Here is a 14,087-nt window from a genome sequence, read left to right on the forward strand (position 1 = left end):
ATTTTTATGTCTGTCTAGCATCTAAAAAGAGAAGCTTCAAATCTTTTGAGACTACTCCTGAATTCCTGAGTTTAACATTACCAATACACCTAGATTAATGGAGGCCTCATGTCTCCCCATTACACCTAGATAAATGGAGGTCTCTCTCTCCTGACTCTCAGCTTTCTGTGAAGCTTCAGGACTCCAAAAGACCCATGGAGAATCAGGCTATGTAGYAGTGTTATGATGTAGTTTGAGGACTACATCTTAAACTAAATTTATATTAATAAAAGCAGGATGCTACCTCCAAGCAGTTAAGCTCATTCTGCAGMAGGGCTTCTGCTACTTGGCCCTGAGGCTCTTCCAAAATCTTGGCAGATTTTTTGTTAATCTTTTATCAAGGAAGACACTTTTACTGTACTCTTGAAGTGTTATTTTTGAAACTAATTTTTCTTTTAGAAGTGGAAATTTGACTTTTTTTACTCTACCTTTCCATTCAGATATGTAAACATCCAACTGTTACAGGATTTTAACATGAAGTGAGTAACAAATGAGCAAAGTAAGGTAAAGAGCAAATTGAAAGCCCAAAACAGTGATTTTTAGGAAGGCGACTAGGCTGGAATATGTTTCTCTCACGTGGATTCAAAATTGACAAAGTTGGAGGGATGAAAGCTGCAGCAACTCAGCCAGCGCAGAAGTTCCCACAACAGCTCGGCTGGGACAGGGTAGCGATAGCCTGCGTCTGCTGTGAGGTGGCGTATGCTAGCTTTACGTTCCTTATCGTCTGCTGAGAGCTCAGGGTCGAGGAGTTCTCGCGGTCAGACCTGGAGTCTACAGCCGTTCGTGATGAACAGATACATTTTTGTAGGTTTGTGTGTTGTTAATCAGGATTACTGTGCATATCTCATGTCTACGAAGAGAGGTGAGGCTGTTGATTCAGGCAGACACCTAGCTCTTCATACAGAATCCATGTTTTATACGGAAAATGAAAGAATATTCTGAATACTTTTGCAATACGTAGTGCTGATAGAACAAACTGAACGTTTCGCTCCGCCAAGTGCCTCTAAACATTCGCAAAGCTCTTCGGCACTTCCAGGCTCAGGACGCCGCTGCAACGCCGCTCGGCGCGGCGGGGCCGACATCTGCGCCCGTGCGCGCGCTACCCGCTTCGCCGGCCCTTTGTCCCATCTGCTCGGCGCTGCTGCTGCGCTGCTGGAAAACAGGGAGAAAGAACAACAGGACATTGTCCAGCCCYAGCCTGCGTGCCAACAGTGACAAAACGTTGTTTTCTCCTCGGTTTGGGGATTCTTGTTGGCTTTTATTAGTCTTGGGTGAGCCGGAACACATGACGATGTTTTTAAAAWTTTTCCAGCTACCGTGGGAAGCGCGAGTGTCCGGGAGGAAGGCGGTGGCCTATGCCCGGACGCCGCTGTGCCTGTTTTGGAGGCTGCTTCCCTGACTCATGCGAAGGGAAAGACGAGTCCTGTCGGAAAACACCCCCGGAAGAGAGGCAGCGCTGCYGGCTTTCCGGATGACACCCGCAGAGCTGCCGCAGGCGTGGAAGTGAGCCACCGGCTATATGGGTAGCGCTGAGAAAACTGCACTGCTCTACAGTTTCGATGCCAAACTAGAGCGCTATTTTTGGCTTTCACTCTCCTTTTTTTTTTTTTAACACTTGTGGGTAAGCATCAAGTGCGCTGCAGAGCAGACCTCTGCAGCAGCTGACGGCGCGAAGGGATTTGTCCCCGGGCGCGGGACCGCGCTGCCGCGTCCCCGCCGAGCAGCGGTCCGGCACGGGGCCGGGAGCCGGGCGTGAGCTGGCGTGGCGAAGGACAGGAGCTGGCCGCGTGCCTGCCCGCGCGCGGGGCAGCCCTCCGGGTCCGGACRCCCCCGGAGCCGTAGCTAACGTGCAGGTATGCCCCGAGGCCCCCGCGCTGCTCGGGTGCCCGGGGGGCGTAAGGCACAACCAGCACCGGGGCATGGGGGTGGTCCCGGGGCTAACTGGGTGCTGCTGAACTCATCTCACGTCTCCGCAAGTCTGCTTTCCAAAGGGCGCTGTTCCTCTCCAGAGACACGCTAGGATTTTTAAGAAAAATCTTCRTTTTGATACAGTCTCCTTAGTATGAAATAAACCAAAACGATCTGCAGTTAATGCGAAACGTAGGCGAAAGCTCGGGCGTCTGCATGTCCTCTTCTTTGCTGCATTTCTACAAGGCGTCAGTGGCCTCTGTGAGAGGATGAAGTGAGGTGGAAAGTAGTAATTTAGATAATTACAACTCAGATAAYGAGTTGTACTAAAATAACCCAGGATAAAATTGAAGTTTTGCGTTCAATAATAATGTATCACATAGGCCACCTAAAGAKAAGGGGGAAATGTAGCAAATGCTGTGAAAGAAGGATGACAGACCCTTACCCAAACCTGCCTGAAGYGTGAGACGTGATGAAGTGGAAGAGAACCACAAAGGGGAAGGAAGCAGGTGTGCTGATTACCTAACTGGGGTCGATATAAGAAATGCCTGTGACGAGGGAGTTCATGCTCTTTGTGAAGACTTCAGTGTGGATTCAGAAAGGCTGAATTCATAAAGCTGTAACCTCTGTCAAGCTGTAAGCTTTCTTAAAAAAAATCATTATAAAATGTTTTTATAGTGAGCTGGGATAGGGGAATGTCAATGTGAAAAGCTGTTCTATAGCCCTGAAGTTGATATAAAGAAGGMTATAAAAGCAAAGTCACTAAAGGCTGTCTAAAAAGTTGGTTTTATCATAGCTTTTGGTGCTTCCAGTCAGTTACCTATTATGACCCCAATTTTGGCCTGTTGTATTAATAATTTTTGTATGTTCTAGGCAGCTTTAGGCTCTGTTTGGTGATCTGTTTTGTTGACATTATAAAGACTTTTTTTCTGGTTTTATGGGTTTGTAGAATTTTCTGTACTTTGAACTTCTGTATGTCTAAAAATAATTATGTACGATATAAGACAGAGGCTCTCTTTTTGCAAATATTTGTGTACTTTAAGAATTCAGTCTGGGCTTCAAAGCTATCATCTCTGGAAATACAAAGCAGTTTGTAATTGGTGGCTAGTTCTACTTACAACAGGATCACAGACTGTGTGTTAAAGCCTTAACTTAATTCTAGTATTGCTTTGGTATTACACTTCTGTAACGAAGTAGACCTTATTCTACTGTTGTCATCTGGGAGTAAACATATGTAACTTTAGCCATGATTGCTGACACAAACGCACTGATTTTTAGGTTGACCCTAYTCCTCTATGCAGATATGCTTAAAAACTCTTTTATAGTCTTGTTCTAGTTTTGATTGAATGTCTATTGCTCAGTAACTTGCAAAACTCTATTTTGGTATGTGTTGGTAGAATAAATAATAATCTCTACAGGTGTAATCATCGGATGATTGCTGTGATCTTCACCTGTGAATCTACACAAGCAATTCCTTGCCCAACTCACCTTAGCAACTGCATCTTGGTCTTTGCACTGCTTTAAATTTAAGAGAAATAACGAAGTTTAACAAGACGTTGTAATCCACTGAGAGCTATAATGACTGAGTTCCTGGTTTGTTTTAACTGGTGCAACGGTGAACCGCCCCAGCCGGTGGGTAGATGTACAATAGCTGGTTGTTATCAGATTTATAGTTTGTCTTTCAGTTATGCAGAAAACACTTTTGTTGTCATGTTGCTTTGCTTAGATTGCGCTAAGGAAAGCGAAAGCTAAAAATGGACCTGTTACACCACGTTTAAACTGTGTGTGTTTTGCCAGAAGCTATGGTGCTGTGGTTATTTGCAGCTCACAGGCTTGCTGTGTGAGAACATTTTTTTTTTTTTTTTTCTTGAAGCATTTGAAAAGTTAAAGTCTTGCTGGAAGTCAGCAGCAATAAGGATGAGTTTGACCCTCTCTTACTGCGAACAATCTGAAAGTTCAGTTGTGCTGCTGTGAGGAGTCACTGGGGGCCAGTGGTGTTTGGTTTCCTCTAACTGAGCTGTTTGCTTCTGCCTTAAAGCAGTCTCTTCTCTGAATAGAAACATGGATATCCTCTTTCTTGCAGAAGAGGCGTCGGAGACTGGACCGGGATATGATAGGAGAGCCCATGAACTTTGTGCACACTGCGCACGTTGGGATGAGAGAGATGAGCACTGGCTTTTCATCTGTAAGTGTGCACTGCTTGGACAAATCTCTGCTCAATAACTTGTACCATAGATAGCTACTAAAATACAAGATATTTAGAAGCGAGGGAAACGCCTGCTCCCTGCCCTGTGAAAGAATAGTGTCAGAACAGAATAATCTGTTTTGAGTAGTGCAYGTACAATGCTGTGGAAGATGTGCTGAGTGGAGAGGCTGACTGGTCCAGAACCTTTACCTGTGACGAGAAACTCCTAGGTGCGAGTTTGGTAGAAGCATTTCATACTGAATCTGGAAATTGCATCACCCTGAAGTCAGATCTGTGTTAGGGTGGGTGATACAAGAATCAGTTGGATCTTGGAGAGGAAGACCCATTTCATGCACCAATTTAAAATGGTGTTTAAAYATTCTGTGTTCCTATTTCTTCCCATTGCTATTGGGACCTAGTGCTGTAAACACATAGCTCATCTGCTTCTTCARACTAATGCTTTTAATAATTGCTTTGACAACAACTAGATTAAGATGCATGTCCTAAAACTTTTTTTCTAGGCTGTATCAATTCAGGACCACATGAAGTCTAAAGGTGGCTACACAAATGGCACTTCTGCAACGATTCAAACATAAACAATTGAGAGAAGCTGAAATCTGCCTTATGAGAACCTCCTGGACTGAGTTTTCATATTACCTAAAACATCTTTATGATGGAGTAGAGAGAGTACTTGAATTATAAATAGGTCAGTGCAAGCTTTGGCACAATAAATTCTGAGTAAATTATTGTAAATTGTCCTTAAAATGGTTTGTTGTGGTAGTGTTGTAGTAACACCTGTAATGCAGTATTGGAGGTCTTCCTGACTTCCCACCTGTGTCCTAAAAAGCTAAGTTGTCTTGTGAGGTGTGACTGAAGGTTGGTATGAATTATTTTGGTCTTGATCTCTCTTCTCAAGAAATGCAGGAAGTGATTTAATTGGAGGATATCACTTGTTTGCACTTCCTAAACAGGCTAAACTGAATATCTAAGTAGGATCTTATAGCCTTATAACTTCAAAGTTAATTTTTCTGATGCCTTACAATCTAATGTATTAGTCTACTGAGCTCTACTTTGGTATTTCCTCGTGACTCTTTATAGTAATGAACTCTAACATGGTATAGTGAGCTGTGTCTCAGGAGCCCAGTGGAACTTATACTTTGCTGTGATAAAGCCTCTGAAACCTTTAGCCTCTGTAACTAAAAATCCAAGTTTTGCAAGTACACCTACTTTAAAATGAGGCTTAAAACCCAGTATTTCAGTTACTGGGCTGCTTCCCTTTCATATGCACTGGAATAGCTATAGATATTAAGAGAACAAATTTAATAATACAAGTCTGCTAATTTTAAGTGGTGCTACAAAATATTCACAGTTGCATGTTAATTTTGCATGAATATTTCCAAATTTTAAATGTATTTAAGATCACTCTACCTGTCTTTAACAGTAATTACACAGTACTTCAAGGGGGATCTCATTTGTCTTTCTGACTCCTTGATTTCAAGACCGCTTTCTTAGATGAACTGAAATCTTATGTATGTTTTTAAATTATATGGTTTAACTAAAATGTATTGCTTAATTGCTGTGGTCATGTGAAGGGTGGAAATTAAAAGAATACTATGAGAACTTGCAGGAGACTATTAAACAAAAACAATCTCCTGCAGAGTTCCAGCATTTCCTATAYTTGTACACTTAGTCATACTCAGCCCACAGTTTATCACTGCTTTTAGTGATTGACAAAACTGCTGAAATCGAGCTCTACTTTTCTTTTACCCAAACACTGACAATTGTTCCCCAGCTCAACTGTGAACAACAACCAGCCTAAAAATACGGGAAACCTGCTTGCTGTCATAGGATTAGCTAAATACAAGTGTTCAAATTTCTGCCAGAACAGCGCTGTCATGCTGGAAGTCAGTGACGCTCCTCCCTTCCCGCTGTATGTGTGAGATCAGCTGTCAGCTTCTGCTCCCTCTCAATTATCGGCCTTCCAGAAATCTAGCTAGCAGAGCTCTTAAGTATGATTCTGCTCGTGGCTTGTGATGCTTACAGATCTAGGCTGTTCATCTGCAACGTTGAAGTGTTAAATTGCCTCCTCTGCATGTACACRGGGAATTAAAGTATAAGAGCTAGTACTGTGTTTCTTTATGAATTAAACAAAAAAAAAAAATCCCCCCCCCTTTCCCATATTTCCTCTTTAACATTCTCTCTTCCTCTTTGGCCTTTACTTCCTGTAAAAGCATCCACATTATCGCATTTGGCCACTGCATAAAACAAGTCTATTACCCATGTCTTGCTGGATGCTTACTCTTGGATTACAATATATACTGTATTTTAAATGCACTTTTAAATTAGCCTGAGGTAGCTGTATGTCTATCACTTTAAAGAGTCTTTCATAATTCTGCTGCCTTACTAACCTCAGGTTTTTACCAATAAGCTAGTTAAGATACAGAATTCAAAGCAGCTAAATCCTGTAGACTGAGAAAGCATGAAGTGACCAAGTTGTTAAATTTAATATTTTTATCTGCCCTTAAATTGAGTTCATGTGTCTGTTGGTGTGTACTTGCCCAGAAAGCAGAGCAGTATTAAATACTAGACAGCTGTGATGAAGAAAATGTGTTGCACTCTTTCAGTACYGTAGGAAAACAAACTGAACAGGAGTTAGTATTTCCTGAAGACCCATTCAGTAAATTAATGGCGAGCATGGTATATGCATAACTAGAAATGAAGTTGGTGATTGTCAGTTCTTCTCTTTAGGAATATATCCACAGAGAATTTGTTATTAACCAGTTCTTATTTAACTCTTTTTAGAAAAAATCCTTGACTTCATTCTGTAAACTAAGCAGCAATATCTGGTGTAAAACAAATATTTTCATCAGTATTCTCTGGGACCATTTTAAAGTGAGCTGAAAAGTCATATTATTAGAAGGAAATATTTTGCTATTGGATTGAAGGTGGTGGTGTTATTAATCTAAACAAACATAAAAGCATGTTGTGGGACTTGGATAATTTTCCTTCCTTCTTAGTAGTTTAATTGCAACTCTTACTAGCTGTGATCTGTCATGTAACTGGCTGTGTAAACCTATCTAGGTTATAATAAATCTGTTGTACTAAGCACTTTCATTCTTCTCATATTGTAATAATCTGGATACTTTGCACTGAAAACCTGTTGGTCAGCTGCATCAGCATGGCTTGAAACTTTGCACAAAATCAAATTTATCCACTAGAGAGCGCAGTTTTTCTAACAAGTCTCTTCTGCCTCTGCAAGCTACTGCTTGTGTGTGTTTTAAAAACTTGACTGAAATAAAGTACAGCAAATTAGACCAAAAATCAGATCCTTCTATCTACTGTGCAGGCTGTAGAGTCTTTGCATCAGTGTAATGTGGCAATGAAACATTACTGCTCTGACTTGATGGCATTTTCTGCTGCTCTTGTCAGAAATAAAATTACTTGCTAGCAGAGCAGGATCAAGCTTTTCACATAGTCTGGCAGATTCTTGGTGCTGTGTGTTTGCCTCTTGAAAAGAGGTTGAGTGGGGGAGATGTAGCTGTTTTAAGCATTGCCCCTTGATCCCTTGATGGCCATGCTAGTCTTACCCCCTACTCCATATCTCTGCATAAAGTTGCAGCAATAGCCAGTGTAGAGATAATATGGAAAAAAATGGCTTTTTTAACCTGCTATCTCCCTGGCCTCCTGCAGGGGCTTTCTAACCTGGAACACAGCAGAACCTTATACAGTAGTTATCTTACAGCCCAGGCGTGCAGTGTTGTTCCTTGTATGGTCTTGGCCTGCTGGACTGCCAGGTGCTTCTGTGACTTCCACTTTCTGGAGAGAAAAGCTCTTTGAGATTAATCCATGTTCTTACTCCTACTGTGCGTGCAAGAATAAATGAAACTTGACAATACTAACCCTTGTGGCGGTGTGCTTCTGAAAGACATGTTACTAAATACGGTAGCATAGCGAAATATCTCAGCTGAAGATGATCACATGGCTGCTCTTGATTGTTTTTGGACGCTGTACTTTGCTATCGGTACAATGACTCCGCTGTAAACCTAACAGTTGAAGATAAGAATATTATTGTCTGCCTTTCATGATCTTCACGGAGAGATAAGATTAACTGGAGGAAGCCTGAAGTTACAGGCATGATGACATGAATGGGTAAGTTCCTATAAGGCTTGCAGATGCTCTGTGGTCCTGCAGATGTGACTGTTCAARTGTCTCATGCACTGTGCTATGAAATGATTCTGCTAATGGTAGAGGTACTTGAGGAATAACAGGCAAAAGCTAGACCTTCCTTCCTACTACTCCATTCCCTCTCCCTGAAGGAAACAAATTCTTCAATGGGGCTGGCTTAAAGGGAAAAAAAAAGTACTGACAGTGGTTCTGGCTTGCGTTATTTACCAGATCATGTTTCTACTTCATAACCCCTCAAAATAAGCATAATAGAGTGGAATGTTTTTAAGGAAACAAGGCTGCTGGAAATTATGTATAGTATGTATTAAAAAGGTGTTGAGATTTGCACTTCGACTCCTTTAGACCATAGTGCTACTCCTACTATATACCTTTCTGTCTTAATAGGTGGATTGGATCAATGCAAGTCTGGACCTGAAATAGCAGTAAATGACTAAATTTAAACTGTAGGTGCTTATCTTTCCACCTAAGGTCCCAGTGCAGCTAAGGAGATGCTCCATGGGGATGGTTCTTGGGCTTCTGCAAACAAACTGCACTTCCTTCATGCACACTAATGAGTCCAGCATGCAGAGCACAAGCCACTCATATCAGTGGTTTTCCTGTTGGTACTTGTGTGGTTAAAATATGTGAAGTCTCCTAGTACTGCAGTGATTAGGAAATGGCCTGTTGTTGGTGTGGAGTTACTTGGACCTATTGCCATATGCAGTTTTGAGCCTGTTTTGTGCTTTCCTACAAGAAAGTGTAAGTTCTCCTTGCTTTGGCGCAACCCTTTACGCTCTAGGAAAGGTGGTGGAAGAGGTTTAAAGGTCTTCTGGGAGCTACAGAAAAATGAAATGTGCATTTGAAGTAGGTCTGGATGCTGGGGAGAGGCACTGTGGTGTGCCTTCACAGCTGTGAGGAGCTCACACGGGGCAGAACCTGTGATTCCATAGTATGTTTGATTCCTGTGACACATAGGACAGTGCTGTTACCACCAATGTGGACAATGCTGGCAGGGTGTCTGTGACTGGTATATTGAGGAAATTAGACACTTACACGCATGATTAAGCTGGGACTTTCTACCCTTCTCTTCAATGAAACACAGGTTCCCGAAGTAATTCTAATAGATGCTGGTATCCACTCCTGCAGCAGCTTAGGAAGCTGTCTGCAAAGAAACATGGAGACACCCAGAAGTCTCAGAAGTTGGAAGCTGATGGCAAGTATATGTTTGGAAAATAAGACTTTGTTTTGTTCCCCCTGAGGAACATGAGGTTGCAGATGTTCTCAGTGTTGAGGCTTGTTGCACCCAACAATACCTCCACGAAACACAAAACAGATACTTAAGTTAATACAAAGTACTAGTGGTAAGATGGTATTTGTTTTTAGCCCACAGAGCTCCCAGAATTTCAGAAAACTTAACTAGATGCCTGTGATAGWCAGTTTCTAGACATCGGGGGGAGAGGTTGTGGAGACTTCCTTGTGCCTACAGAGGTTGAAGAGATGCTCTCCTTTCTCAGCTGCAACCTGGGAAACTAGGAGGTCCTTATGGTCACAGCAGTTTTCCATGAAGACTCTCTCTTCCTGATGCGAAGAGGACAAGAAACGTGCAAGGAGATACTGCAAGGTCCTGGAGTGGGAAGGGGCACTACTAATACATGCTCCCATGCAGAAAAAGCACCTGCTTTGAGGTGCTGTACACCGAACTCAGGCAACAGTCTTCACCTGGGAACTTGCAGTGGAGAAAAAATGATAGTATGATAAAATTCTGCCCCTTCAGAGAGGGTGGGCTGCAGAAGCAGACCCATGGCATGGCGTGCATTGGGCTCTGCATCACCTAAACCCCGCCTGGACCAATTTACCAAGCACTGCAGTGAGGCTGGCTGCTGGACACCTTCTGGTTGTCACTTTGGACATCCTGTTAGTATGACCAAAATCATAGAATGTTACCCCAAARTAGTCCAAATGGAAGGGAGACCTCTTAACCTAATTTTAATCCTGTTTTGAGGGAGAGTAGTAACAGATGTACAAAAATGCCAGCTTTGGGCTCTGAGTCATCTGTTGAGACTGCTACAGTAAATCACTCACAAAATCAAGACCACAAAGCTGCAATCAAACTATTCTACTCAGTGAGCCATTTAGTTATTATGTTATCAAAGCAATGTAAATGGAGGGAAGAAGATTCTCTTTATACATTGTAGAGTTCTTGGTTAAAAATTTCAAGTCTTCTCTAATATTACTATGCAAATCCAAACTGTACAAGGCTATTATTACTAAAGGCAAACCTTTATTCAGGAAAAAAAAAAGTTTGATGTCTTAAACTGTTAACTTTCTCAGATTTTGAAAAACTCATAGCATAATGCTGGAATATTTAATTTGTATACAACATAATATACCACTTAAGATGAATGTCTAACATAGGTATTAAGTAGTAGGGAAGGAAATAATTCCATTCCTTTAAACTGGAACTAGTATAATTTCTCTGGCATATCAGAGGTTAAAACTGGACACAAAACATTTAAACTACTGAGAAATGATTTGGTGTGTTCTTAAAGCTAATGTTGGCCTGTACAAGTGAATGTCTAACTAATTTCAGATTCTTCATCAAAGAATTAGAGGTATTTGAATATAGTATTTCTTAAAGTAGTGTATTTACAYGCATCTGGTTTTGTTGGAGCTGAAGACATGTACCTTTTACACAGCTTATGTGAATTCAGTCTAAAGGTGAATGAAGCCTGTACTGATAACCAGTAATTAACCTCTTTCCCCTGAGCTTCCTTAAATTGAGGATTTGTAGAGCAGGCAAAACCATCATGTTAGATAGAAATCTATTTTTAAAGCCCTTAATCTACAACGTTTAAGTTTGAAAGTCCAGTCTCAACATGMGCCAAAGCTGCATACTAATGGAGAAAGTAATATGCTTTTAAGTGCAGTTATCTTTGTTTACTCTCTCAATCTCTACCATCAGGAAATATTAAAGCCTGACTCATTACTACTGAGCGTATGATACATGCTTGAGAATGTAAATACAAAAGTAAGGTTTACAGGCCTTCACTAACGYGTGCTAATGTGACCTTGCTACACACTGGTGTGCAAGGAAGGTGCTCAGTAGGTTCCCTCTCAACTACTTCAAATGTTACATTTGTAAATGTATGTGAATTGGCTATTCTCCCCCTGCTGCCTTGTATCCAGTGGACTAAATTGCCTCTTACCTGCATAGACTGATAGTAATTGACTTCCAGATGTGGCTGTTAGTACCTAGGAGATATTTGCCAGATGTGTGTTTGTATGAGTAAATAATTCATAAATGCCAGTCTTAACGTTTTGGATCATTTTCTTGCCAGGAGAGTCCTATGCGAGTTACATAAAATTGAGCCTSGTGCACTTGTCCTCATTTTGCCACGTGGGTATGTCTTGCAGAGACAGCGTGCTTCAGAAACAGTGTTCCCCATGTCATTTTAATCAAGAGGTTTCACAYGGATATCTTGCTGTCTTGTTCCAGGCTCCACTTCAAGAGCTGTGAAAATGAGACACTGAAAGAGACAGTATATAGGGCAGGGTAAATTTTCTTAGGTTAAGGCACTTGCTTTTTCATGCCGTCTGCTTTATTCTGCCCTATTACTCTATCTTCTACTGAGTTTCTTAGAAATATATTTACATTCAGTATTTGGGCCAGTATTCTCTCTATTTTTAGAAATTAATACAATATATTAATAATCCTTCATCCCTCTGATGCTTATGTATTAAGGAACCCCAAATCCCTTCATTCTTGATTTTCACATGAAATAACTGTCTCATGAGCACAGTCCTCTACTACAGCCTTAATCCTTTTAAAAATTATGCAGTCTATTTTCTTGTAAATATCTAATGCTGAGAGCTACCTCTCCAAATCTGTGTACCTAACAAGGCAACTATTTTCTGTTTACAGTATTTAATGCAAAATTAACAGAATCAGATAGTCATTCAAAGTTAAGCTAATAGAAAAGGAGATTTAATTCACAGAACAGTTAGGTTTCGAGGGGGCCTCGGGAGATCATCCGGCCCAACTCCCTGCTCAAGCAGGGTATAGAGATATAGGTTGGATAAAAAGATACAGGGAAAGGTACAGAAAAAGCCAGCCTAGTTTGAACAGGATAAGCCTATTCAAAAGCTGGAAGACTGACAAATATGGATAACTATAAAGTAGCAGTTAATACAGTAGGAGAGTCAGGCTATGGAACATGTTTTGGATGTCTTTTGAGTCAAATTGTGTTTAGAAGTGTGCGTGTTATGGAAAAAAGGCAGGGGAAAGGAAAGGAGAGTTTTATGATCCCTTTGAAAAAGACTTTGCTATATGTAAACACTTATTCAAGCAATACCTCTTTTTGCATTGCTGGTTATGTAGCTTCATCTTTCACTTTTTAACTAATGTGCTGAAAGCCTCTTAAATTTTTCTGTTTCTAAAACGTTGATATGCTTTAGGAATGCCTGAACCTCATCACAGGCTTTATTTCATGACAATATTTTGGTTAGGGATGTGATTTTTCTGATTTTTTTTCTTCTTTAATAGAAATAATTATGGCAGTACAAAAAGGATGTAATCATTGGTATAGATTTTAGTATGTTACACTGATCATGGGTGGAAAGTATATCAACTCCTCCCACTCCCCCTTTGGCCTCTAAAAATCTTTGTTTTTTTTTTTTGGTCTGGGATTGTAAATAACATACAGGATTGTTTTTGTTGTTGTTGTGCTGAAAGTTGAGACTATATGTTTTTATTTTTGGCTACATATTAAAGTAACAGTAAAAATTAGAGGCTATGTAAGCTGCCAACAAAGATTACCTGAGAAGTTCATACAGAAGTTCTGCACATGAGCTGCCCTGCTCCTGAAGCGACRTCAAGTCCTTACGTGCAGGTGTTTCTAACCTGAGCAGTCCTGATGGACTGCAGCGGAGGTGTTTAGTTTAAGAGGTATGTCTATGCTATAGCTTTAGACATCCATTAAGGAAGGGAGAGAGCAAAGCAAACAAACTTGAAATACTTTTACTTAAAAAGAAGTGCTTCCCCAAACTACTTATTTCTTCTCAGCCCATTTATTTTCAGCTGCAGAATAAAAAYGCTGTGCATTCCCAGCATTAGTATTTGGGAAGGCAGGACACCCTGCGGGATCTTGAGAGAAGCCAGGGACTCGCAGTTCAGGTTATGCGCCTTCTCCCTGCCGTAAACGTGTTGTCACGGGCGCAACSTTGGCGCTTCACTCCGACAGCTGTACCAGCTCTGTGAGCCGCGCCGTGCCCCCCGATCTCGCTGCCTTCAGAGGAGCGCTGGGGCCGGYGTGCAGCGTCACCGCCGCCCTGACACCCCCACCACACCAGAGGCGCGCAGCCGGGCAGCGCGCTGGCTGCCGCCGGAGGCCCGTTCTGCACGGCACCGGCTCGCTCGGCCTCGCCGTGCCGGCGTCCTTCGCTGCTGGAGCGCGTCGAAGYGCTCGGCAGGCCTCCGCTGCCGAGGGAAGCGTGCGCGCACGTCRCCGATGAGGAGCGGCTGACTGCTGCCGATAAAACGCCTATCTCTTATCATCAAAATAGAGCTACCAAACAMCACCCTCCTCGTTTACAGCTGGGTGAACGTCACTCGCTGGTGGGGAATATTCCCTGTGGATGTTTCCCTTGGATTTTATCCCTAAATCTGCGCAGAGGGGACAACCGCGCGGGCGAGGCCTTCCCGCCCTCCCCAGCAGGGATCGCTGGTGCCCGCGGCCGCCTCGCAGGCAGCGCCGGGGGCTGCTGTGCGCTGCCAGCGCCGGGCGAGAGCTCC

The 14,087-nt window shown here is 42.2% G+C and overlaps 1 protein-coding gene across 1 annotated transcript; it reads left to right on the forward strand.

Annotated features, from left to right (window-relative positions):
- The first annotated feature begins 1,383 nt into the window (after window positions 1-1,383).
- Window positions 1,384-4,865, forward strand: LOC146596697 (CDC42 small effector protein 2-C-like). The gene is made up of 4 exons (XM_085303709.1): window positions 1,384-1,892; window positions 3,366-3,579; window positions 4,031-4,132; window positions 4,654-4,865. The coding sequence occupies exons 2-4, from the start codon at window positions 3,526-3,528 to the stop codon at window positions 4,726-4,728; spliced, it is 231 nt and encodes a 76-aa protein (XP_085159835.1). The 5' UTR covers window positions 1,384-1,892; window positions 3,366-3,525; the 3' UTR covers window positions 4,729-4,865.
- Window positions 4,866-14,087: the final 9,222 nt, after the last annotated feature.

This window comes from Rhea americana, unplaced genomic scaffold (genome assembly GCF_003343005.1).
Source record: "Rhea americana isolate MKP2758 unplaced genomic scaffold, rheAme1 scaffold_2, whole genome shotgun sequence".
Lineage (NCBI taxonomy): Eukaryota > Metazoa > Chordata > Aves > Rheiformes > Rheidae > Rhea > Rhea americana.